Below are 25,182 nucleotides of genomic sequence, written 5' to 3'. Positions count from 1 at the left end.
ACAGCTTCTACAAACCTGGTCAATGCTGTGGTATTTGGCTAGGTCGCACGCGTCAGTGACGAATCGACTGTTTGCTTACAGGAACTAGACTAGAAAAAGTTTCTTTTAGTCCTTATGTAACCAGACAGGAAAGATTTTTTTTAAGAGGCTAGAAGAAGACTCTACTTAAAGGTTTTTTTTCTTTAGTCTCTCGGACTAAAAAAAAGTCTAGTCCCTAGCAACCAAACACCCCTTAAACTTAACCATACACAGGAGTACTTTAGTTGGGGAGTTGGGGCGTCCTGCACCCGGCCTGGCGGCGACCCTGGTTCGCCACCGGTGGCATGCCAGCCCCAACTCGGAGTTAAGATCACCAGTAGTACGCTTTTACAGACACACCTATAGAATTCAAAAAATAGGCACCGTACGTGCGTCCTGAATTTTTCCTGGTGCACCGCGCATGCATGCCCATGAACATGTGTTAACAAAAACATAACCAACTATTACAGTGGATAAGGTTCCAGTTAAGCTGATGCGGCAGGATATATGATCAGCTGCTCAAGTGCCGGGTCGCCCGTAGGCTCAGCCACGTCAGGAACTTCACCCTGAAGCTGGCCTCGATGTAGCCCTCCCAGTCACCTGATCACCTTGACGCAGAACACATAGGCTTCAGCATCAGTGCACTCAGCGTCCTCAGGTTTTCCTGGTTCTGTTGCGGGTTTCAGAGGCCAAGGTTGAGGGACACGGCCATCTTTGTTTGGTTTCCTCCCATTCCCCAGCATTCCAGTATGCTTGTGGCACTGCGCCAGGTAACCCAGGTTCGAGGGCTTCGGAAGAAAAGGCACTTGAGCAGATGTGTCAGGTTATGAAGGTCCATTATCATGAGATGTTTACTTTTGTTGCCAGATTATTTTCCTTCTTTCGTGCTGCAGTTCTCTCATGTCAACCTTGTTGAAAAACTCTTTCGGGCGTGGCATATGTGGAAGGACCAAAGGTTGCATGAGCTTGTGGATCCGTTGTTAGGGGACGGATATGAAGTCGCTGAGATAATAAAATGTGCTCAGGTGGCGCTGCTTTGTGCTCAGGAAGATCCCGCAGACCGGCCCGCCATGACAGATGTTGCTGCAATGCTGAACTCTGAAAGCATAAGCTCACCGATGGAGCCTAAGCAGTCCGCCGCGCTGATCCATGGGTGTGTTGAGAGAGACACGACATCGACATACGTGGGCCAATCAAGCAGGACAATATACATAACCATGACGAGTTCAGCTCCAATGTCGACCAGAGTTCGAATCATTCTAGACCCAGAGGTTTGATATAATGGAGAACATTCAGTAGTAGCATATATAGAATGAAAATGTAAGCAAGGATTATGGGCTTTTTACGACACAGGTAGTGCACATATTCGAGATATTAAGACCAGTTTTGAATAGTGAAGTAAATAAACATGTTTCTGTGGTACCAACTACCAGACTGATTTTCCATCAGCTACATATTGTAATTCAAACGTGCGATGTTTCGTGTCTTGTTGTTCCTATTTTCTGCAGCATCCAGAGATAGGGATCTCGGAATCTTTGCAAGCTTGATCTTCAGGTCTCTGAGATCATACATGGCAAACCAAAGGTGATACTTAGCCGCCATGTTCAACTTCAACTTGACAAGCAGCAACTTCAACTCATTTTTTTATTATTTTTGCGCATAATCAGACTAGACTTCAACTTGACAAGCTCAGAGTTAAGATCTGTAGCTGCACACACTACAAACAAACACATCAGGATCTCGAAATAAACGCTGTTCTGGATTGAAAAAAGGCCTTGATGCACCTGAAGATCTCCATGCTCAGGTGGTGTACAATATAACAACTCTGAACTGAAGGTGGTCCTCTTTGTGTGTGCGTGTGTGTGCCACAGAACTCTGAACTCTGAACTGAAGCAAAGAGACGTAAGCAACGACACATAGATTTCTACTAGTACAAATGCCCGTGCGTTGCAACGGGCAAGAAAATCGGAAAACTTGCTCCGTGTGCATTACAATCCAATTCTGATAAGCATCGGTGATAAAGCTACACTGTTTTCGCTTGGAAGAGTAGTGGTGCATGGACATGGAATAGCGTGTCAATCGGTTTTATTTTTTACTTTTCGAAAAACATGAATATTTCTTCAATGTTTTTAATAAAATTGAACATTTTTTATTTTTTATTAGAATTAGAACATGTTTAAAAGACGAACATTTTTGAACACATGTTTTAAAAAATATGACTTTTTTTATTTCGTGAACAATTTTCAATGTATTGTTTTTAATGGAACTTCTTTTGTGAAAGTTTGAGCATTTTTTAAAAGCGTGAACATATTTAAAAATATAAATAATTTCTTAAAGCAAGAACAATTTGAAACACTCTTTATCTTAAAGTGTGAACCCCACGTCCCAATATGGGGAGTCCTCGGCGTAGTCTGGGTGGCCGCGCAGTTCGGGATCTAGGGCAGCTCTACTGAGGAGGATCTGCTCCATACACACGCGGGCTGACCGTGGCACCAACGACACTGGCACCCTTTTTAGGGTTGAGGTGTCGGCCATGCGGCATGTTGACATTCAGTTACGACGCCGAGATGCAGTTCTAACAGTGGTAGACAAACTGGTGGACCGGGAGGTAGTGTCGTAGGTGCGGGCACTTAGGTTGGCGTGCCCCAGCATCGACAACGCAATGGTGAAGTTCGCCGGACGCCGCCTCGCAGTTATGCTTGCCATGGCCGGGCTTTCCGCTACATCTAAAAATACCAATGGGTGGCCAGGGATTGCTGGCTGTCGGGCGAGTGGGGCACGTAAAGACGAAAGCATGGGGGAGAAGAAGTGAAATGCATCCCCCCTCCCCCCCCCCCCCCCCGCCGCTGCAATCGGATAAAATAGGACCTCACGCAGACGCTGACGTGCGGGCCCAGGCGCACGCGTGTCCATTTAATATGGTAGGCAACAGTAGGTGGACGTCAAGAGCGAACCGGCGCCAAACAGCTAGCGGCCGCTTGGGCGTCCGCCTTGTGTTTGCGTGGACGCACATCTATTATAAATTTAGGTCAGAAATACCTCCAGACGGTTGACAAGCACACCCAATTTGCGAATACGTCGGCCCAAATTTAGGCCAGAAATGCGTATAGACAGATGACATGCGTACGCTTTTGTTCCTTTTCAAACGGACATGCGTAAACCAAATACGTCGGCACGTTGGAGTTGGCCTTAGCCTGCATAAACTGCGCTGCATAAACTGCGGACGCCAGTGGGCAAATGAAATATATTTATTTGCCTAGAAAAGTACGAAATATATTTATGGGACTTCAGCCCACATATCCCACGAGCAGCCCGCATATTAACAGAGGCAGGAGTGTGAATCTTTCCAAAAAAAGGCCGGTTTCGCCAGACACGGCGATTTGGTGCCCGAGCCCAGCTGATCCCGAAATCATTGGCGTCCGTTGCTGGCTCGAGATCCGCGATTTTCGGTCTGACACGTCTGACGCCGAGCGGCGAAAAAGGAGCATGCGATGGAATACGGTAGGAAACAGTATCTCTGGCGTGGGCCCTGAACGTAGGGAGGAGACTGCGTTCGCGCACGAGAACTCTGGTCCGTGGACCAGATCGTTAGAAGCGCACCTGAGTCAGGGATCAGATCGTCGGAACCCTCGTCGTCCCTTCCACCCAAAAACACGTTGTCCCTATTCTGAGCAGGTCCTTGCGGCGGCACTCGTTCTGCACCCGCGGTGACTGCAAAAATGGGGGATTCCGGGCTAGAGTTGCTCCACGCCGTTGACCGGTTAGTTCCCGGCCATTGTTGTCTTCTTTCAGGTTCCATTACGAGAGGAGTTTGCTGAGAAACTTGAGCAACCATATCCGGTTTCTCTAGTCTTGTTGCCCAACAACGGAGTTACGGAGCTGGCCTTGCCGTTCCGAAGACTCGAATGTTGGGTCTGGGTGCGCTCAGCAGCTCGACGGCGATGGGAAGGAAAGAGCAGGAGCTGGCGGCCGCCGTTGTCCGGATGCATCTTCGACGAGGTCAGCGCCGTCGACTGACATAGTCAACCCAGAGGCACCAGGCTGGACTAAAGGATGTGATCCGTATCCTACCGATGTTGGTCTGTATATTCAGCTTTGACTGCATGTTCGTCTGCGCATCCACACATGTTCTGTCAGAAAAATGTTTTACTTCACAAAAATCGTTAGCATAAAAGGTTTAACAGTCAGAAGCACTTTCAACATACTGTTAATATTATTGAAGTAGAACCAATGAACAGCAAAATTATTCTTGTATTTGATCTCGTAGAGTGAATAATGAACATCTGCAAAAAAAACAGGTTATGGCTGGATAGTGCGCCACCAAACAGGACACCATGTCCCTCTCGGATGAGCGCTATGGAGCAATCAATTTGCAACGCAGAGGAACCTACAAAGAATTTAGTACGCCCTGCCCTTGGCCCAAGTTTTGATTCACTAGTTGAGGCATACGTCTCCAACAATCTATATTCTTGGGATGTCTTTGGTATCAGATATGATAAAAGCAGACTAAATGCCGTGAGGATGAAATGCATGCAGGAGATCATATGTGGTTGCTCGGTGAGTAACGAGCGAGTTTGCTCAAATATTGTACATTTCAGAGTAAATGTTTTTTGCCGTGTCGTCGATGTGCTCTCCAAACGCGGTAGTGTCTGATGTTATGTTTTGTTGGCCAACATACAGGGCAAACCGGAGGTAGAGAATAGTAGGTCATGCATATGCGAGTGAACAGTGCTGATTAGACTGTTGCACGCGGCGAACAACAGCTGGTACATCACAGAGCACCGTGAGAGCCGCAACCATTCAATGTCCTTAAGAATGGGTGAGAAGGCGCACTGGTGGTCGCACAAGCACATCGACCCATACACAAGATTTGATAAAGCAACTTAGGGAAAACAATGTGAACCTTGAGAAGGTGTACCTTCTTTGGTTCGGTCAAGAAGGTGCGAGGACCCTAAGAAACATTTGCGTGAAGATAAGCCGTGAATCACATGTTGAAGACATGCATACATGCCGCCTTCAAGCCCAATGAATATATTTGTCAGGCAGTACATGAGTTTACAGTTTGACCACGAGCGTGAGGAAAGCTACGAGGAGAAGAGGACGGTGACTATAAGCATTTTGTGTGTGTATAATTTGATTATTTGACAGAAATGCATGTACACTTCATACATGTCAGGCATTTGTTTACATGAATCACTAACAGACAGAAAAGCCGAACTATATTATGACAGGGTGGAGCTGTTAGGAGGACCAATTTGGCGATAGAGCGGCATGCAAGTAAAATTTACACCAGGGCTATGTTTGAGGAGTTTTGTTGCCTCCTAATCGAAGGGACGTTGTACAAACTGCCGAAAAATGAGTTCTGAAGTTTTAATCTGTAATCTGTATTGTAGTACTCCCTCCATTCCAAATTAGTTGACTTGAATTTGTCTAAATATGAATGTATCTATACTTGTTTAGTGTCTAGATACATCCGTATCTAGATAAATATGAGTCAAGTAATTTGGAACGGAGGGAGTACCTTTCAGGATTTTCTAGTGTTTTTCAGTGAGCATTGCTCCACGCTTGTTCCTCAATTACCAGAGGCATCTTACATATTGTACCAGTATACCAAGTTTGATAATGTTCATCTGTACTAAATTTGGTTTACTGATTGCAGGAAATATTGCTTCCTACTGTTGGGGTATCTCTGGCATCTGCCTAGTTCATATGTGTGGTCGTGTACACTAGCTAGCGTTCACGTCTCAGGTTTAGAGCATGGGCTTGTATGCTGAATGTGTTTGCTGCTGACACTTGGCCGGCATGCAGGATACAAAAGTGTGTTTTCCCAGTTCATGAGTGAGTTGTGCGCAGGTAGATTCAAAAAAGTTTGAACTTCCAGAAAGATTATATGCAAGTACTGCATGACAGGTGGCAGGATGGCATCCCTGAAAGCAGTATAAGAGTATACCGTACGGCAATGTTCGTCAGTTCTGGGGTCATGAATTCTGTCTGTAGAAGTTGGCTGACTGAGGTTTCACAGCTGGGGGTAGAGTATTTGTTTTGTTTTGAAACAAGGCTGCGGGTAGAGTTGGGAGCTGCCTGGTATGGAATGTGTGTCAGTTATTTGTTGTTATGACCGTAGTACTCCAGTATGAGTTTGAATGTGATAATTTCCTTGTCTGTTCTTGATGTGGGTCGCATCCATGATTTATCTGCGTGTGCGTTCCTCGTAGCTGGAAACACTGCAATTTCTAAGAATGGGGTCTGGTGAAATAAGCTCCTGCGGCTGGCTGCTGCTTTGGCCTTTGGATGGCGGCTGGTGGATTGGTAGGGGAACGGCGAGGGATATTTATTCCAGCTTGGGACCCGTCGCCCGTAGTGGAAAAGGTCGGCCCAGAACAGTTTCCGGTCCGTCGGGCTAACTTCTGTACCGGGATGTCCGTCCGTTTGGACCGAGAGTTAATGCGCCAGCTGTCCTTCTATATACGTCGCATATATGCAAGCGAGGTACGACGGGAAATACTAGCCGCAGATATCCCGATGCGAACGGATGCGTCAGATTTCGGGTCCAGCTGTGCTCGGGATCAAAAACGATTTTTCGCGGTTTCGCCCCCAACCTCCTTCCTCGTGCTCTCCGCATGTCTCTCTCCAAGCTTCCTCTTTTCTTCCTTGGTTTGCCCCTATCCCTTCTCTCCCTCCAGCCTTTCCCTAGTAATTAGCAGGAGGCGCTTGCCGGGGTGGAGGCGTCTGCAGCCCGGCTTCTCTGCTCGCTGCTTCATGGGTATCTTGATTCGTTGTCCTCTTTGGAGCTGGTGGATTTGTTTCTTTTTTTTGCCCAATAATAAATCCCCTTTTTTTTCTCTGCTTGATCTACTCACCGGTATTCATCTTCTTCTCTGGCGGTTTCTCTGCTATATGCATTAGATCTAGTTCCTCCAAATCATTTTGTCTGGGTGCATGAGCAGATCAATTTGGATCTGACGCATGTTTTAAGGTCCACCTCTTAGCATCAGGCCTTTCTCTCCCAGATGACGAACAATATCGGAGATCGCCTCCTCGGGAGCTTGCCCCCTCATGGTTTTCTGTTGCCGGAGCACCACCGTATATATAGCTTAGCAATGGTCGTTGCAGCACTGCCGTATATATCACTGCTAGGTTTAGGGGCGAGCGCCGCTGTATAGCTTCACAATGATCGCGTCGCAGCGCTGCCGGAGCAGCCTCCTGGAATCTGTACCCCTCTCTCTTTCTCTCTCTCTCTCTCATGTCCTCCATCTCTGTTTTCTTCACCGGCAAAAGGCAATCGCTCTCTCATGTCCTTCATCTTCTCTTCTCTGTTCATCCGAGTAAATTCCCCCCTTCCATCCTCCATCAAACGCAGCAAGGATGGCCTCTTTTACCCGAGCACGCGCCCATGGCGTCTGCCTTCTACTCCGCTGCGGCTGTAGCCGTCCGACGACAAGGGCGGCGTCCCTCACCTGCTCGTGCTCCGCCGTCGCTGAAAAAGGGAAGTTTGGATAAGATGTGTCAGAGGATTGCGGACAGAATTCCTTACAAGCATAGGATCTTTTTGTAAAAACAAAGCGTTTTCAGAGGCACTTAAATAGGGACCGCGGGTTCAATTTCGGAAAAGCACAAGGACTTTTTTGCAAAAATGACGACGGCGTACGACCCGAAGCAGCATCTGCTTTATTATTAGGGGAAGAATAAACTGTTTCTAATACTCGGAATTCATTAGTGCTAGTATAGTTGGAAATAGAGAAAGATTCATCTTATACTCGGATTCAAAAAAGGTGCGCGTTTTAGCTATGCATGGGCCCACTCAGATTAGCGCGCGTTTTAGATATGAACTCGGATCGCCCCGCATCTCTTCTTTCTTGATCGCCCCGTCTCCCAAATTCCCGATCTATCTCACCTTGCCCTTCACCGCATCCTCTTCCTCCCTCCCGTCTTGCCGCAGGATCCGTGCTCTCGCGATCGTCGTTTGATCGTTCCTCTCGCGACTCCACGGCCGCGACCATGGCCGGCACCACGGTGCTCCCGCCGTCTCTGCTCCCGCGCCGTAGCGCCGCCGCCGCGAGTAAATTGCAAAAAACCACCACATTAGGGGACGCTAAAACAGAAAACCACCACCTTTCATTTTTTTTCAAAAAACCACCACGTTTGAGCTGACAATTTTCAAAAAACACTGATCGCACGATTTGGCGCGTCTGAGTGAAAAACTGACCTGTTGGGCCCAATCTCAGGCGCCATGTGGACAGGGGGAGACAGCGCCCGTGACGCGCGCCGTTAGACGGCGTCGCACTGACCTAACGAGCCGGCCCGACCCAGCCATTTCCCCAGGTCGCATCTAGTCGTCCTAGGTCACTTCCCGCATGGCGACCGGCGGTGGCGGCGGCGGCGTTGACGACGGAGGCGCATGCGGTGACGGTAGGGACGACCGCGACCTCGCCATCGCCGATGCTGGTGGCCGCCCCGTCCTTCCTCGCTCTCCGACGGCGCTCCCTGGTACGTTTGGCGCCTCTCGATCCACCGGCGTCGGCGGAGATGAGCGCGGCGAGGATTGCAACATCTTCAAGTCTGACGACATTGAGGCACGTGCGGCCGCCAAACTGGCCCAAGTCTGGAAGGCCAATCCAGGGCGGAGCCACCACTTCACATCCGGCCTCGGCGGTGTGGAATGAGTGTTTCCAAAATTCTCTTTTTGATTATGCCAGTGTAGTTGAACAATTTGAGTGATTATGCTACTGTAGTTGAACACTTTGAGTGATTTTGCTAGTTTAGCTAGACTCTTTCCTCCGTATGAATCTCAATTTAGGAATTAGGGTTTGAATCTAATTTTCAATAGTTGAACAGAATAATTGTGATGAAGTGAATGTACTGTTAAGTGAATAACTGAATTTAGTTTTAACTTAGCTCAGTTGTGTTTACATAGCTCAGTTTTAACTTAATTGTGGATAACTGAATTTAGTTTAGTTTTAACTTAACTTAGCTCAACTAGTTTTAACTGAGCTTAATTGTGGATAACTGAATTTAGTTTTAACTTAGCTCAGTTTTAACTTAAAGCAGATTTTTACTGAATTTACTGAATTGTGGATAACTGAATTTACTGAATTTCACTGTTAACTTAGTTTTAATTTAGTTTTAACTTAGCTCAGTTTTAACTTAAAGCACAATTTTACTGTTAACTGAATGTGAGCTTAATTGTGGTTAACTGAATTGACTATTAACTGAATTTACTGTTATCTGAATTGACTGTTAACTGAATTTAGTGTTATCTGAATTTACTGCTAAGTGAATTTACTGTTAATTGATTGACTGTTAACTGAATTTTCTGTTCACTTTGTTGTTTCTCTGAATGTAATATTGACTGTTATCTGACTCTGTTGTTTACTGAATGGTGTTAACTGAATGTAATGCTAACTGAACTTGCAGTTTGGATGATGATGAACCATGGGATATGAGGTTTCATTTCCAAGGCTGTGACAATCTGGAAAGGACCTTATGTGAATCAGATATCACATATATCAACATGTTAGCTATTATTGGGATACAGGGCTATGATCAAAAGGATTCAATGTACTATGTGAAGCAAGAAGGTGTAGGAATGGCAGGCATGCAGCTAATCCAATCTGAGGAAGATGTAGAAGAAATGTTGATATTGTATGAGGAGAAGAGGTGTGTTACTATCACAGTAATGAAAGGAAGAGACTCAGAGATGGAAAAGTGCCAGATCAACATTGGAGATGGATGTGAAAAGAAGATTCCAATTTCTGAGATTGGTTGTCCAAAGGTGTATGATAACCCACAAGTATAGGGGATCGCAACTGTTTTCGAGGGTAAAGTATTCAACCCAAATTTATTGATTCGACACAAGGGGAGCCAAAGAATACTCTCAAGTATTAGCAGCTGAGTTGTCAATTCAACCACACCTGGAAACTTAGTATCTGCAGCAAAGTATTAGCAGCTGAGTTGTCAATTCAACCACACCTGGAAACTTGGTATCTGCAGCAAAGTATTTAGTAGTAAAGTAATATGATAGTAGTGGTAACGGTAACAAAAGGTAACGGTAGTAAAAGCAATGTTTTTGGTATTTTGTAGTGATGGTAGCAATAGCAACGGGAAAGTAAATAAGCGAAGAACAATATAGGAAAAGCTCATAGGCAATGGATCGGTGATAGAGAATTATGCCGGATGCGGTTCATCATGTAACAGTCATAACCTAGGTTGACACCGAACTAGCTCCAGTTCATCAATGTAATATAGGCATGTATTCCGAACATAGTCATACGTGCTTATGCAGCCGTACTAATCGTCTCTCGTTCCAATATGAGGGAGAGCGCATATCTTTGCTCCCTTTGACACCCGAAGAAATATTGATGGATGATCTGAAAAGGAAAGAGAGAGTGAGTGAGAAACACTTGAGTGACATCCACCAACATAGTGAGTGAGAGAATCCAAAGCCAAATAAAACCCCACAACTTGAATTGACCAAGACATGGGAAAAACAGGGATTAGTTATGATGGCTAGGAAAAGGGATATGAGAGAGTTGAGAGAGCCCAATTCCGTGTTCTTTGTACTTTTGTACAAGGACAATTTCCTTTCTACTAACGAAATATCCTCTACCACTCCTAGTGTTGTTGCTGAAATTTTGCAGGGGTATAAATATGTGCTCCCCGAAGAGATACCACTGGTGCTGCCACCACAAAGAGGCATTGAGCACCAAATTGATTTGGTCCCAGGAGCTCCATTGCTGAACCGACCACCATACCGCACAAACCTGGAGGAAACCAAGGAGATTCAGCGACAAGTTGCAGGGCTACTAAACAAAGATTATGTAAGGGAAAGTGTCTCACCTTGTGCTGTGCCCTTTCTTTTAGTACCCAAGAAAGATGGAATTTCTCGAATGTGTTGTGATTGTAGGCCTATTAACAACATCACCGTGAGGTATAGGCACCCCATACCTAGGCTTGATGATATGCTTGATGAACTTAGTGGCGCCACCATCTTTTCTAAAATTGACTTGGGAAGTGGCTACCATCAAATTAGAATGAGAGAGGGTGATGAATGGAAAACTGCTTTCAAAACAAAATCTGATTTGTATGAGTGGTTAGTTATGCCATTTGGATTGACAAATGCACCTAGTACTTTCATGAGATTAATGAATCATGTGCTTAGAATGTTCATTGGCAAGTCGGTTGTTTACTTTGATGACATCTTGATTTATAGCAAAACTTTGGATGAACATGTTGAACACATCCGGTGTGTGCTTGTTGTCCTAAGAGAGGAGAGATTATATGCTAACAAGGAAAAGTGCATATTTTGCACAGACAAAGTTGTGTTTCTTGGCTTTGTTGTTTCAGGTAAAGGTGTGGAGGTAGATGAGGAGAAGGTCAAAGCCATCCGTGAGTGGATGCCTCCACAAAATGTAAGCCAACTACGAAGCTTTCTTGGCCTTGCTGGTTTCTACCGCTGGTTTGTGAAGGATTTCAGCACCATTGCTGCCCCAATGAATGAGCTAACCAAGAAAGATATTCCCTTCAAGTGGGCAAATGCACAAGAGAAGGCCTTCCAAGAGCTGAAAGAAAAATTGACATCTACACCATTGCTTGCACTGCCCAACTTTGGTAAGACTTTTGAAATTGAATGTGATGCAAGTGGTGTGGGTATTGGAGGTGTACTAATGCAAGAAGGTAGGCCTATTGCATATTTTAGTGAGAAACTAAGTGTCCAACTCTAAATTATTCAGTTTATGACAGAATTATATGCACTTGTGAGATCTTTGAAAACATGGCAACATTATTTGTGGCCTAAAGAATTTGTGATACATTCCGACCATGAATCTTTAAAGCACCTTAGAGGTCAACAAAAACTGAACCGTAGACATGCAAAATGGAGTGAATTCATAGAATCTTTTCCCTATATTGTCAAGTACAAGAAAGGAAAACATAATGTTGTTGCCGATGCTTTGTCTAGACGCCATATTTTACTCTCACAACTTGATACTAAAATTCTTGGGTTGCAAAGCATTAAAGAATTGTATGTCCATGACCCATGTTTTGCTGAACCACACTCAAAATGTAGTGAGGGGAAAGGTTGGGAAAAGTTTCACTTGCATGATGGATTCTTGTTTCGAGCTAACAAATTGTGCATCCCAGATTGCTCTGTTCACTTGTTGCTTTTGCAGGAGGCTCATGCTGGTGGTCTCATGAGACATTTTGGAGCAAAAAAACTGAGAGTGTGCTGATCGGCCATTTGTTTTGGCCAAGGATGAGGCGTGATGTTGAGCGCTATGTGCTATGTTGTGAGATCTGCGGCAAAGCTAAGTCACGTTTAAACCCTCATGGACTTTATACGCCTTTATCAATTCCTAGCACACCTTGGGAAGATATTTCTATGGATTTTGTTCTTGGATTACCACATACTAAGAGAGAGAGTGATTCCGTTTTTGTGGTGGTTGATAGGTTTAGCAAGATGACTCATTTTATCCCGTGTCATAAGAGCGATGATGCTTCACACATTGCTGATTTGTTTTTCAGGGAAGTCGTGCAGCTACATGGAGTACCATGCACTATTGTTTCAGATCGTGACACCAAGTTTCTGAGCTATTTTTGGAAAATGTTGTGGGCAAAGCTAGGAACAAAGCTTCTCTTTTCCACTACATGCCACCCACAAACAGATGGACAAACCGAAGTTGTCAACCGCACACTATTCAGGATGCTGAGAGCAGTTTTAAAGAAAAATTTGAAGATGTGGGAAGAGTGTCTCCCCGACGTGGAGTTTGCATACAACAGGGCGGTACATTCGACCACTAAATTTTGTCCTTTTGAAATTGTTTATGGTTTCAATCCTGCTGCTCCCATAGATCTTTTGCCTTTACCATTGCAGGAGCGAACAAATCTTGATGCAAGTAAGCGTGCTGACTTCGTGAAGAAAATTCATGAGAAGACCAAAGAAAATATTGAGAAGATGACTCAACAATATGCAAAACGAGCAAACAAGGGAAGAAAGAAGCTGTTGTTTGAAGAAGGTGATCTTGTGTGGGTGCACCTGCGGAAGGATCGTTTCCCGGATCAACGCAAATGCAAGTTGCAGCCATGTGGAGATGGTCCATTCAAAGTGCTTGCGAAGATAAGTGATAATGCCTACAAGATTGACCTTTCGATGGATTATGGTGTTAGTTCAACTTTCAATGTGTACGACCTCTCTTCATACTTTGGACCATCAGAGTCGAGGATGACTCCTTTTGAGGAGGGGGAGGATGATGAGGACACCACAACCATCGATAAGTCTCCAACAATTATAGGTCCAATCACAAGAAGTCATGCCAAACTAATAAGTGACCAGGTGAAAGCTAACTTAAGTTTACCTTATAACCTTGATGACACAACTATGATTTCATCCCCATTGTTGTTGGTTGAACTTAGGTATCACATGGAAGAAACCCAACAACCTATGAGCTCTTGAAGCAACCAGTTTGGAGGAACAAGTTTGGAGGAAACAAGTTTCAAGTGAAGCTGATGTTGTCATTTTTTACCTCTAATGTTTTGGTGTGCCACACCCATGTGGTGGAGAGACGGGGCTATAGGAGTACATCAACAGAAGCTACATCAAATTATCTTTCCAATGCAAAAAACCTCACATCATTTGGAGTTGTGAGTCAAAAGTTGTAGTCATTCTCGTGGAAGGTGTCTAGGCTGTCAAGGCTTCGCGAATTTTTGAGGAGCTCTCCAACAACTCCCAAAGTTGACTGCTTATTCCCCCAAGAAATCCATGCAAACCTGTTTATTTTTTAAACCATTTTCACACCTACCCAAGGAGGGTTGTCCCTGCTATAAAACCCCATCTCCCCCATCCTCTTGAAAAACCTTTTGTCAAATCATTGAGCTACAAGCTTATGCAGCAAGACTGCTAGAGAGACCCGAAAGATCTTGCTACCTTTGCTCTTGTGAGTTCATTCGGATTCGCGAGAAGGAGCCTCTGGTTCCCCCTAGTTCGTGCTCTACGGTTCCGGCCGTTTTGTGTGGATTAGTCCCGGTTTGTGATTCTGCGATTGTTCGGACATCGGGTTGGAGTTCTTGTAACTTCGGTCAGCCATCCCCAATGTACGGGTTGCATCCAACCTTGGCAGGTATAAAGCTAGTTATCCCGGCTGCTTGCAGCTAGTTATCCCTCCCGATTCGATCCTACAACGTGAAGATCGGGCCACCCTCGGGCGTGAACTCGTTCATAGGGTTCCCACCTATCACGTCGCCTCTGAGCTTTGAACCATGGTGGAGGAGAGCATATCCCTGGCAATATGGTGCGCCATCGGACCGGATTAGGAGCAGGGGGTGATGGGAGGTATTGCAACGGTGTTGTATATATGGGCGTGCTCGCATTTTCCTAACTATTTCAGACCATTAGGGTTCAAGTCCCAACTTACACTAGTGCTCACATCTATCTGGATTTATTTCAAGTCTTCTAGTGATGCACGTTCGGTGAAAGGAGACGTTACTGTTGACTACGAAAGCGTTTGTGGCGGCTTCGGCAATCACAATATGATGTGCCGGTTCAGCGCTCGGAGGTGCTTATAGAGGTCGTATTCAAGAAGAAAAAAGGGGGAGATGCGTTGCAGCAACCGAGCTTCACTGCTCTTTATATTTGAACACTTTGAAATTCGGGTTTTTGAAGTTTTAAAAAATATGAAATTTTCCCGAGGATACATATACACATTCCGATTGCACGTGTCAAGTTTCGGTAAAAATCTCACTTTGTTTTGGGCTATAGGAAAATAAATAAATTTCTGACAGTATATAGGATAAAAGGGTGCCATTTCTGTCAGAAATTTCTCTTTTTTGTATTTCCTAAAATACAAATCATTTCTTTTCCAGATTTTTATCAGGCCTTAGGAATATGTGTATGTATCCACGTATTTGTTTTGAGATTATTTTCAATACCAAAAGTGTGTTTTTTAAAATTTTCAAATACTAAGAGCAGTGGAGCTCGGTAGCTGCAATCACTTTTTAGGAAAAAAAATGCTTATAGGCAATGGCGGAGCTATGTTGTAAGCTACAGGGGCCATGCCCCCCCCCCCCCCCCCCCTAGCTTTTGTAAAATATGTGAAGGAAAAAAATTTTGGAGAGAAAGATGAGAAAAAGTAGAGTTTTTTGCCCCTCCCCCCTCCCCCAAAATGTCTATATTTATGTTTGGCCCCCTCAAAAGAAGTTGCCTAGCTCCGTCAGTACTTATAGGGCTATGGTCTATGGGTGTGTTCATACGAGTGAGTGAGTTTATGTATGCCTATGGGTTAAATAAAAAACGTGTGCGAGGGCTTGCCGGCCTGGGGAGTCAGAAGTGTGACACCACATCGGTAAATCCCAGTCAGTCAAAGTCTGCGTCCACATACAAGCTCACCAAATATAACCATGCTGTCAATGGCGGCAACGACCACGAGGCTGCAGCGCACGGGAGGGGAAAGCAGCAGCGATGGCGAGCCCATGGGGCAGCCCCTCGAGCAGCCTGTGGGTCACGCTGGGTCAGGCCTCCAACGTGGCGCAGCTAGTCGGCGTGGACGCGCTCGGGCTAATCTCCATGGTCGTGCAGGCCGCCCTGGCTGCGCGCCGCCACCGGGACGCCTGCATGCAGCTCGCGCAGCACGTCGAGCTCGTCGGCGGCTTGCTGAAGGAGCCGGAGCTCGCCGATCTGATGCGGCGGGAGGCCACCAGGCGGCCGCTGGAGCAGCTCCGCGGCGCGCTGCGGCGGTGCTACGCGCTCGTGACCGCGTGCCAGGACTGCAGCTACCTCCGCCGCCTGCTCCTCGGCGCACGGATGGGCAACGAGCTCCGCGCCGCGCAGCACGAGATCGACATGTTCATCCGCCTCATCCCGCTCATCGCCCTCGTCGACAATTCTACAAACACTCATCGTGTCCAGGTACCCATGTTTCTGGGATTATGGGGGAAACACCGATTTAGAGGGACACACTTGATTATAATTCGACTGAACTGATCCGCGACTGTTCCAGACTTCCAGTGATCATGAGCATAGTTGCCTCTGAATTGGAGTCCAATCGCAATTTTCTACTGCACAAATAAAGAACTTGATATGAACTCTATCTGAATTTAGTGGGCAGGAGTACTTATACTTGTGCGTGGTTAATACAGTACCTTTTTTTAAGGAAAATGAGTGCATTATTCATTATCACAAGATGTAAAATGGCGACCTCTCATTCATAAAAGTCCGATGGTTTACTATTTGCCGTTTTCGCTATCCTTGTCTAGGAAGCTGCGGAGCAGGTCGACGGTATATTCATAGAAGGTTCAAACCACCGTGTCAGGTTAGATAATGTTCAACATGTAGTAGATTACTTGGTAAATGATCCTTCGTATATTCGATCCATAATTATCATGTTTGTTCACACAGTGGCTTTGTAGAAGGTGAACCACGTTGGAATTGGATGCTGACAGATGAAAACTATTTTCTCCATCCAGAAATACATGCACATTTTATAACATATTTTTAGCAGTTACAAAATCAGGAAGATAAAAAAGTGCTTAGTTTTGGTCAAAACTCGAATTTGGATAGTCAAAATATGCTTTATATATCTGAAAATGAAGGGAGAAGTTGATTGTTGACCGTATTCGGTTCGTCCATTTGGGCTTTAGATATATAACTGGGTGAAAGCTTGTTTCAAGATAGTGACTACTCCCTCCATTCTAAAATAGATGACCCAACTTTATACTAACTTTAGTACAAAGTTGAGTCATCTATTTTGGAACGGAGGGAGTACATGTTTGCAGGTACATGTTACAACGTCTGAAAGGTAGGATGCATATCAGATCAATCAACTTGAAATCAAAATGTGGGCTTTATTTTTTTACGAGAAAATATAATAATTTATTTAACTATGGTTGATGTTTCAACAAATTTCTACCTTATATTAGCATGATTATTTTCTTTCTTAAATATTTTGATAATCATGCATGAGTTCTTTAGCTATACACTCTAAACCAGCAACTTCCCTATTTTCAAGACTAATGATGAGATTTACCTGTTTTCAGGTTTGCAGCAAGAGTTTTAGATATTACTGAGATACGTGTCCAAGGAGCTCGCAAACTCTGCAATGTTCGGGAACATCCGTCACTAGGTAAGAAGTAATTGTTTCTTTGAGTTTCCTAATGGTAGTAGTCGTTAACTTAAGTACTTCCTTCGTTCCTTTTTACTCCACATATAAGATTTGTGTCGAGTCAAACTTCACCAACTTTGACCAAATTTGTATAAAAGAATATCAACATCTACAATATCAAATATACATAATATAAACTACATTTCATAATGAATCTAAAGATATCCCTTTGGCCTTGTAAATGTTGATACTTTTTTCTATAACTTTGGTCAAAGTGAAGATATTTTGACTTCAGACGAAAGTTATATGCAGACTAAAAAGAAACGGAAGGAGTATCAGACTAAGAGGCTAAAGTTTTACGATGGTGTTATGTGCTTCACGGATTACGAAATTGCTTTGCTTTGCTATGCCCATGAGGCATCGTAATATCTGTGTTCATATTTTTGGATATTATGCAACAAGAATTAAAAAATGTCTGTATGATTGTTCTGATGAACCATGAGTGAACTCTGGATCACCACATGATTCGTTGTGGTCAACTGAAATTAATAAACACATTCCATGGAAGTCTAACTAACTAACTACAATTTTTTTTGAAATTTTGAAAATACAGATCTACGCTTCAAAAGTTCTTAGATACATACATAACTCATTTAGTAGTACCCCCTCTGTCCCATAATATAAGAGTGTTTTTCACACTACACTAGTGTCAAAAACGCTCTTATATTATGGGACCGAGGGAGTAGATGACATTATAAAGGAAGGACTTTAATGATAGACCCAACACAATATTATCCATGAAATCTTCTATTAAATTTCAGTTTATTTTCAAGTTTCACAAGCTAGAGCTGCTACAAATGATAATTCGATGATCTGCGTGACAAAGGAACTGGAGTATTTTCACATCATATTTGTATTCTGTTTCTTAACAGCATATTTGTATTATGTATTTATGTTAGTCATATCAGTATTGACTAAGTTTGTAACTCCATTAGTGACAAGGATGGATTTTTCATGACACAGGAATTGTAGGCACGCAAGAACAGAAAACCCTCGACAACAAAGAACTAGTGAAGCTTTGTATGCTCACGTTAGAAAATTACCCAGGATTCACAGAGTTCAGCTACTTTCAAATCATGGATGCTACAGATAAATTCTCAGAGAAGAGATATCTTGGGTCTGGTGGATTTGCAACAGCATACAAGGTATTTGTAAACCAATAGAAAGAAACTAACTAATTATGTAAATGCCTATGAATCTATGATCTGCATCTTTCCAATGAGAATGTTGTCTAAACTCTATTTGTAACCATTGCAGGGTCAGTTGCCCCAAGGATTTGTGGTTGGCATCAAAAGATTCGATCACCGTGCAACATTATCTGATTTCAGCAATGAATTGCAGCTTGCTAGGCTTCAGTATACCAATATAATAAGGTTACTGGGGTGGTGCATCCATGGAAAAGAAAGGATTCTGATCTACAAGTTCATGCAGAATGGTTCCTTGGACTGTCACATATTTGGTATATTTTCCCTATCATCTGATTTATTTCATAGGACGTGCTTCTGACTAAATATGTGAACAAACTTATGTACAGTTAATGATGTGCTACGTTCTTGTTTTCTGTTGTAATTGCTTTAAACTATGATGATTTGATTTAGAGCAGAATATATATAAAAATTATGTTATCTAAAGGCTTGCTGTTTCAATATTCCACAGACAGGATAAAAGGACCGTTGCTAGATTGGTCTAAGAGACTCAAAATAATCAAGGGGTTGGTAGAGGGGCTTGTTTACCTGCACAAACACTCAATGTTACATATTGTCCATAGGGACTTGAAACCAAATAACATTCTCTTGGAATATGACATGACCCCAAAGATTTCTGATTTTGGATCAGCTAAAACACTGTGTTCAGACATAACAGAAGAGCACACAAGCAGGGTGGTGGCCACTAGGTATATGAAGCTGCCTGCTTCCTGGTTTTTTCAATCATTACAGGTTCCATTATTTTGTGTTCAAACGTGCTAATTTTGCAGTTTTGGTCTTTGCTTCCCCCCCCCCCTATTTTTCAGTGGTTACATTGCTCCAGAGTATGCATCTCGAGGAGTTTACTCACTGAAGACAGATGTCTTCAGCTTTGGCATCTTGGTTCTGGAGACCATTAGCGGACGAAAGAACACTGTACTCGACAAGCGAGGGGATACTGTTGGCGATCTTGTACGAGATGTAAGTGAAGATAAATGGATTTCAAGCAGCATCTCTCACAATTCTATGCGCATGATTGTTTGTGCTAATACTTAATCTATGAGTATGGATTCACATTGCAATTCTGTAAACATCGAATTAATCTACCGGAAAACATTTCAGGCCTGGCATATGTGGAAGGACCAAAGGTTGCGTGAGCTTGTGGATCCGTCTCTAGGGAACGGATACGACATCGCCGAGATAACGCGATGTGCTCAGGTGGCACTGCTCTGTTCTCAGGAAGATCCAGCAGATCGGCCCACCATGACTGACATAGCTGCAATGCTGAGCTCTGAAAGCATGAGGCTACCAGTGGAGCCTAAGCGGCCTTACGTGCTGAGTGAAGGGGGTGCTGGTGAAGTTACATACATAAACCAATCAAGCCGGACAATAGACATAACCATAACGAGTTTAGCCACAGTGCTGACTAGAGTTCGAATCATCGTAGACCCGGAGGTTTGATGTGACGAAAAATGTCCAATGCCATATATAGCTGGAAGATGTCGAAGGATCATGGAGCTTTCCTCGTCCAGAATTCAGAGTGTGTACAGACAACAGATACCCATATCAGTTCTGTAAGTAGAAGTAAATATGTTTTTTTCCTTACCAAAGGCTTCTAAAATCATTTGATGTACTTCTCTAAATCTTGTCCAATCGCTCCTGGTCGACTGTGTTACACCAAGCAGCACAATCCATCGATGATCATCTCGCTTACTGTCAGCTGCCTGAACTCTGAACAAACCGACGCCTCACTAGAGTAGTGATGCCAAATAGTTGTAACAGCAAAAGACAGCTTCGTCCAGACTTAACTTTAATCCTGAATGATCATCATTAATGTAACTGCGCCAATGAATCAAACTTGTGCCAAAGCTCATGCAACTTACTAACCATATTTCACAAGGCATAATAGAAAGGAAATGGAAGCGCACCCTCAAGAACATATTGTGTTTATATTTCAAGCACAGGTGTCTGGACTATTCATTTTCTCAACCACACATCTAAAGCTGTGTCGTTGTGTATTAGAAGAAGAATGTCAAAGAAGGCGCAAAGTACAAACTAAACCAGAACAGAGCATATAGACCACAAAACAAATAAAAACACCGTTTGTCTAGCTTATTCTTAGTCAATACAAATAGCAGTGTTACAGATGTTGCAAATACATGTCGAAGAAATAACCTAATCGACACTGTAAGGAATCCGCTGACAGGGTGTGCCTCAGCTGAGAGCTCATTCCGAATATGAACTTCTTCACACGTTTCTTCCATCAGGATTTATGATATATGTGCTTGTTAGAGCCTCGTGTCTCCTGTACATGCGTGAAGCATAGTGAGGTAAAGCATATGAATATGATATGATGGATATGCTCAAATATTTTTTTCCCCGAAGGAACAGAAGAGTAACTAGCTGAGAAACTCAAATCTGCAGTTAATAAGCTTACCCTTCGCAAGTGTCTCCATCGATGTGTATGACAGGGATATCGCGGATGAGATGATAATCCTCCCCGGATTCAGCCGTGCATCTCCTGCTCAACTTAGGGCAGTCCTGAATTACAATTTTCTTAAGACAGGTGAAATCTCGAATGAAGCTCGGCAGCTTCTCAACCCCTTTGCAATCGCGAATCAGGACATGCTGAAGAGATGACACACAAGATTTGAAGCTCTCTGGAAAGCCCATGAGCTTTGGAAGCTCAACGAGAGTAAGCACATGTAGGCTTCCCAGCCCACTCAAGGCTTCTACTGGTTCCATCAGATCAAGCTCTTGGCAGTTACTAATCACCAACTTCTCAAGCACACAGAGCTGCTTCATGGAAGAGGGGAGAGAAGCGAGCTTTGGGCAGTTGAAGATGAGCAACTCTCGGAGAGCAGTGAGGCTACCAAATCCTTCTGTGAGTGATATTAACTCAGTGCAGCCGCTCAGATATAGGAATGCCATGGAAGACCAACCACAAAACCCACTTTTTATTAAATTCTTTTGTTTTGACGTGAGGACCAAGAACGTAAGGTTGACAAGTTCATCCATACGTCCTGGTAGCTCCTCAAATTGGCTGCACCGGCCGGCCAAGATGAACTGTTTGTAGATTCACCAATCTGCATAAGGAATTCGGTAGGATTCTGATTTTCTTGTTCCATTGTAGATCTAGGCACCTCAGATGCCTCAAATTTGCAACTGAACTCGGTAGCTCTTCAAATTCAACAGAAGAGAAAATCAAGACACGCAGGAGTGTGAAAGTAGAGAATAGGTCCTCGAGGAAGGCTTTGCTCACGGTGCCATAATTGTATCTGCTTGCACAAGTTCTCACCTTACGTGCCCTTTTCAGCTGCTTAGGAAATTTCAGATCCACCTGAAAAGTCCTTGCGGTCCCACACTAGATGCCGAACTGTTTCAGACACTGCAACCTTTTCACAACTAACAATAGCACACTCATTTCTGGACACCGATATTGCTAGATCATGAACGAGATCATGCATTTTACATTTCTGAATGCTGCCATCGTAAAGAATATATTGGTCTTGTAAAAGGGATCTGTCAAGAAGTTCATGGAAGTATTTTGCTCCATTAGTTAACGCCTCGTGGCTTTCACTGGCCCCGTGCAACAACCCCAATGCCATCCAGAACATAACAAGGTGATTTGTAAACATATGGTAGTCCTTCGGAAAAGTTGATAGGCAAGAGAAAGACGCTCGCAGATGAGGTGGAAGTTCATCATAACTCAATTTTAATGCTGTCAAAATACCATTTATGCTTCCCTCAATGTTCCACAGTTTGTCTTCGTTGATGCGCCGCCATTCTTCAACATTTCGACTATTACACAACAGGGAACCCAGTGTCTTTGCTGCCAAAGGAACACCACAACATTTTTTAACAATGGAGTTCCCCAGTTTTAGCAAATCGGGGTCTTTTTCACTGCCATCTCTGAATGCGCACTGAACAAATACTTCCATACACTCATCATGTGGTAATTTTGCAACGTCATATTGTTCCAGGGTCTTCACCAGGGATGCAACATTTGAACTGCGCGTAGTGACTACAATCACACTTCCACTACCACCACTGGAAAGCAGGCTTCTCAACTCTTCCCAGTCAGAAACTTTATCATTCCACATGTCATCAAGTACAAGGAAAAATCTCTTCTCCTGTAAAATCCCACACAACTTGCGATGTAACATTTCCAGGTTTAGTTCTTTGTTGCTTTCACCGCTACCAGATTGTATTATGTCATCTAAGATCTTGTGAAGATCAAATACATCAGAGACACATGCCCATAACTTCCTTTCAAACTTCTTGCTAGTCCGTGCATCATTGTATACCAACTTGGCCAATGCAGTTTTTCCTATGCCTCCCAAACCAACTATAGGAAGCACAGACAAAGAATTTGAGTTTGCAGCAGTCAATATAACTCTGACAATATTGTCTTTAGCGTCATCTCTTCCAATAATATATTTTTCATTAATAAAGGAATGTGTTTCCCTGTTACTGCACCTGGATACATGGCTATCAATTAGATGGCCTGTTAATCCAAATTTTGATCTGTTGGATGCTATGTCATCAAGTTTTTCACGGACATCTCTTATCATGTGGCTCAATTTGAATGGAAAAGCAAGCATGTGGGTCATTCGAGCGAAGAATCCTGTATGAACCTTTTGCTCTAGAGCTCGGGTGGCCACGCCATCCAGAACATCATCTATGTCGTAGACTGCATCCTTCAAATTGTCTAACCACTCTTTAAGAGCATAAGAAGTTGACTGTTTGCCCTCGGCATCTTCAAGAACACCACAGATGGAACTCAGTGACCTTTCCAACTTTCCAAGCTCTTTCTTGATATTCCAGGACGACTTGAACTCATTAACGGCCCATTCACTGCCAGAAGATGTGGCCTTTCGGAGAACTGAGATTGCAAGGCTTGATATAATCACCTCTGCCATATTGGATATCTGGGCAATAAAGCACAAAGGAGCTGCACATAGAATATCATCAGATTTGCTTTACTATTTTTCTCTGTATACTGCATTTAATATTCACAGTAAAAAAAAACTGTCATTTCATACATAGTTAGCTAGAACATAACATATATCTCTCCTTGATGCCTCTGCAAAACAAAATGATACTTGCACACTTTTGGGAGGCACATGCCACAAAAGGAAAAAGTGCACAAATTTTTTGCAAATGCAGACAGAGGTGAAACACATTTTTTATATATAAAAAAGGACATCATCCCTGATTTCACTAAAGAAACCATTGAGCATGACAATAGTTCAGGGCCTCAGGCCACAAAAGATGGTAAAATGCAACTGAACTGAAGAACATAACCATCCTCCATACAGCACTACGACTTGGAATAAAACAACGACACTAGAAGGCCAGGACTACACACAAACACAAGCATACATCAACCACCACTGGCGACCATGGAAACCATCGTCCTTGGAAATATGTCCTGTTCCCTCGCTTGTCTGTATCCCTGTAGGACACCTCCTAAGCCACTGGTTTCTGTAATGGCCTAAAAGACACTAGTAGGATCATCAGGTATGGTTTGTGTTGACATACGAATAGTATCTTTGTCTTTCACAGCCCAAGAGAGTTGCTGCAGACCTGCACCTCCCAAATAGCTCAAAAAATTGTTTTGAGGGTGGAGAATGACATTTCCAGCCTTCGCTAGGATGATCAGGATATGTAGGAGTTAAAGCAAAGCCAAAAGGCGCACCAAGAAGCACGCCATCACCATTTATATCATGCTAATAGGCATCGACAAAGGAGTTGATCATATAATTCGTTGCTTGGACAAAAGCAACACTTGATGTCTCTCTCCTGGTTTCTAACCCAATATAGTACGTTACCCTTTTTAAATAAAGAGTAGGTTACCCTTGGCTGAACTTGTAATACTTAGGCTGGTCACAATGGACGAGAACATAAGCTAGTAACTTACACACTTCCCTAGACTATGTTACTACCTCTATAGTGGGTAGGAATATCTATGTAGTGTCATGCAACGATGTATTTATTAGGTTATAGACTCATTGTTTCTTGGAGTGTGTGATGTACCGGTAACTTAGCTAGTTACCACAAGCACCTCTCTCTTCATTAAATATGTGCCACATAAGCAAAGTTGTATTGGAGTGTGTGATGTTACTCCTAAGTTCCTCCCCATTGTGACCAGCCTTATGTGTAGAGAAAGCCATACAAAGACCTAAATGCAAAAGTAACTGAAACTCTGGTTGTCTGAAGAAATGAAGATGGGTGCAGAAAACTTTTAGCATATAAAGATCTACAACCCACTTTTCAAACCAACTTGCCTCAGTCATCAGTCAGAAGATAAGCACTCCCAATTCATCCACATCATAGTTTCAAAAAAAAATCATCCACATCATTATGTCTGCATACCAAACGACTAATAAGTTACTACCCCGTCTCATAATGTATGGGACGGAGGGAGTAATTTCCAGTGGTCTTTGATCTTTTTGCCAAAGAAGTTTGTCCCGATGAATATTTATTTCATTTCTACCTAGTTACCTACATTTGGCAAACTAAGAATCGCCCTCCTGAAAGTGGAGAGTTATACTTACTAGTTGTCAAACCCGTTTCGTCGACCACCGGCGATGCCTCGGACGCGGCGACTCCTACGCGCCAATGTCACGCCATGGATGGAAGTTCATGGAAGTATAGATGCCGTTAGGGCCACCGCCGGCCGGCTAGCTATGCCGCAAGAGCCGGCACCGCATCCGGCTGAGTGCCCCCACCAGGCCTCCACGGCTCCACCCATGGGCCGCAGCGCGCGCAGAGCCGAGTCTCCGCCCGCCGGACAGGTTCGGTGTTCGGGAGGTCCTCCATCCGCCAGA

General features: G+C 43.8%; 1 protein-coding gene, 1 long non-coding RNA gene and 1 pseudogene across 2 annotated transcripts in view; 1 reads left to right on the top strand and 2 right to left on the bottom strand.

Moving 5' to 3' along the window:
* Positions 1 to 1,375: 1,375 nt before the first annotated feature.
* The window catches only part of LOC125518114 (uncharacterized), a 55,902-nt gene continuing 32,095 nt past the window's right edge, over positions 1,376 to 25,182 (bottom strand). Inside the window, exon 2 of the long non-coding RNA XR_015612011.1 lies at positions 1,376 to 1,905. This is a non-coding gene — a long non-coding RNA (uncharacterized LOC125518114). The remainder of the gene's footprint in view (positions 1,906 to 25,182) is intronic.
* LOC147960800 (putative cysteine-rich receptor-like protein kinase 20) lies at positions 15,226 to 20,051 on the top strand. Its single transcript, XM_087536934.1, has 8 exons — positions 15,226 to 15,913; positions 16,261 to 16,316; positions 17,041 to 17,126; positions 18,129 to 18,310; positions 18,423 to 18,624; positions 18,822 to 19,059; positions 19,177 to 19,330; positions 19,472 to 20,051. The coding sequence occupies exons 1-8, from the start codon at positions 15,467 to 15,469 to the stop codon at positions 19,808 to 19,810; spliced, it is 1,704 nt and encodes a 567-aa protein (XP_087393060.1). The 5' UTR covers positions 15,226 to 15,466; the 3' UTR covers positions 19,811 to 20,051.
* LOC147960799 (putative disease resistance protein RGA1) lies at positions 20,783 to 23,271 on the bottom strand (annotated as a pseudogene).

The sequence above is a fragment of the Triticum urartu genome, chromosome 7A, assembly GCF_056163025.1.
Source record: "Triticum urartu cultivar PI428250 chromosome 7A, HENAU_Tu73, whole genome shotgun sequence".
NCBI classification, from domain to species: Eukaryota; Viridiplantae; Streptophyta; class Magnoliopsida; order Poales; family Poaceae; genus Triticum; species Triticum urartu.
This window is presented reverse-complemented; position numbering and strand designations above follow the sequence as displayed.

Coding starts and splice junctions, on each gene's coding strand:
- LOC147960800 (XM_087536934.1), top strand. CDS start 15,467: ATGGCGAGCCCATGGGGCAGCCCCTCGAGCAGCCTGTGGGTCACGCTG. Junction 17,127..18,128: donor TCGGGAACATCCGTCACTAG/GTAAGAAGTAAT, acceptor TTCATGACACAG/GAATTGTAGGCACGCAAGAA. Junction 18,625..18,821: donor CTTGGACTGTCACATATTTG/GTATATTTTCCC, acceptor AATATTCCACAG/ACAGGATAAAAGGACCGTTG.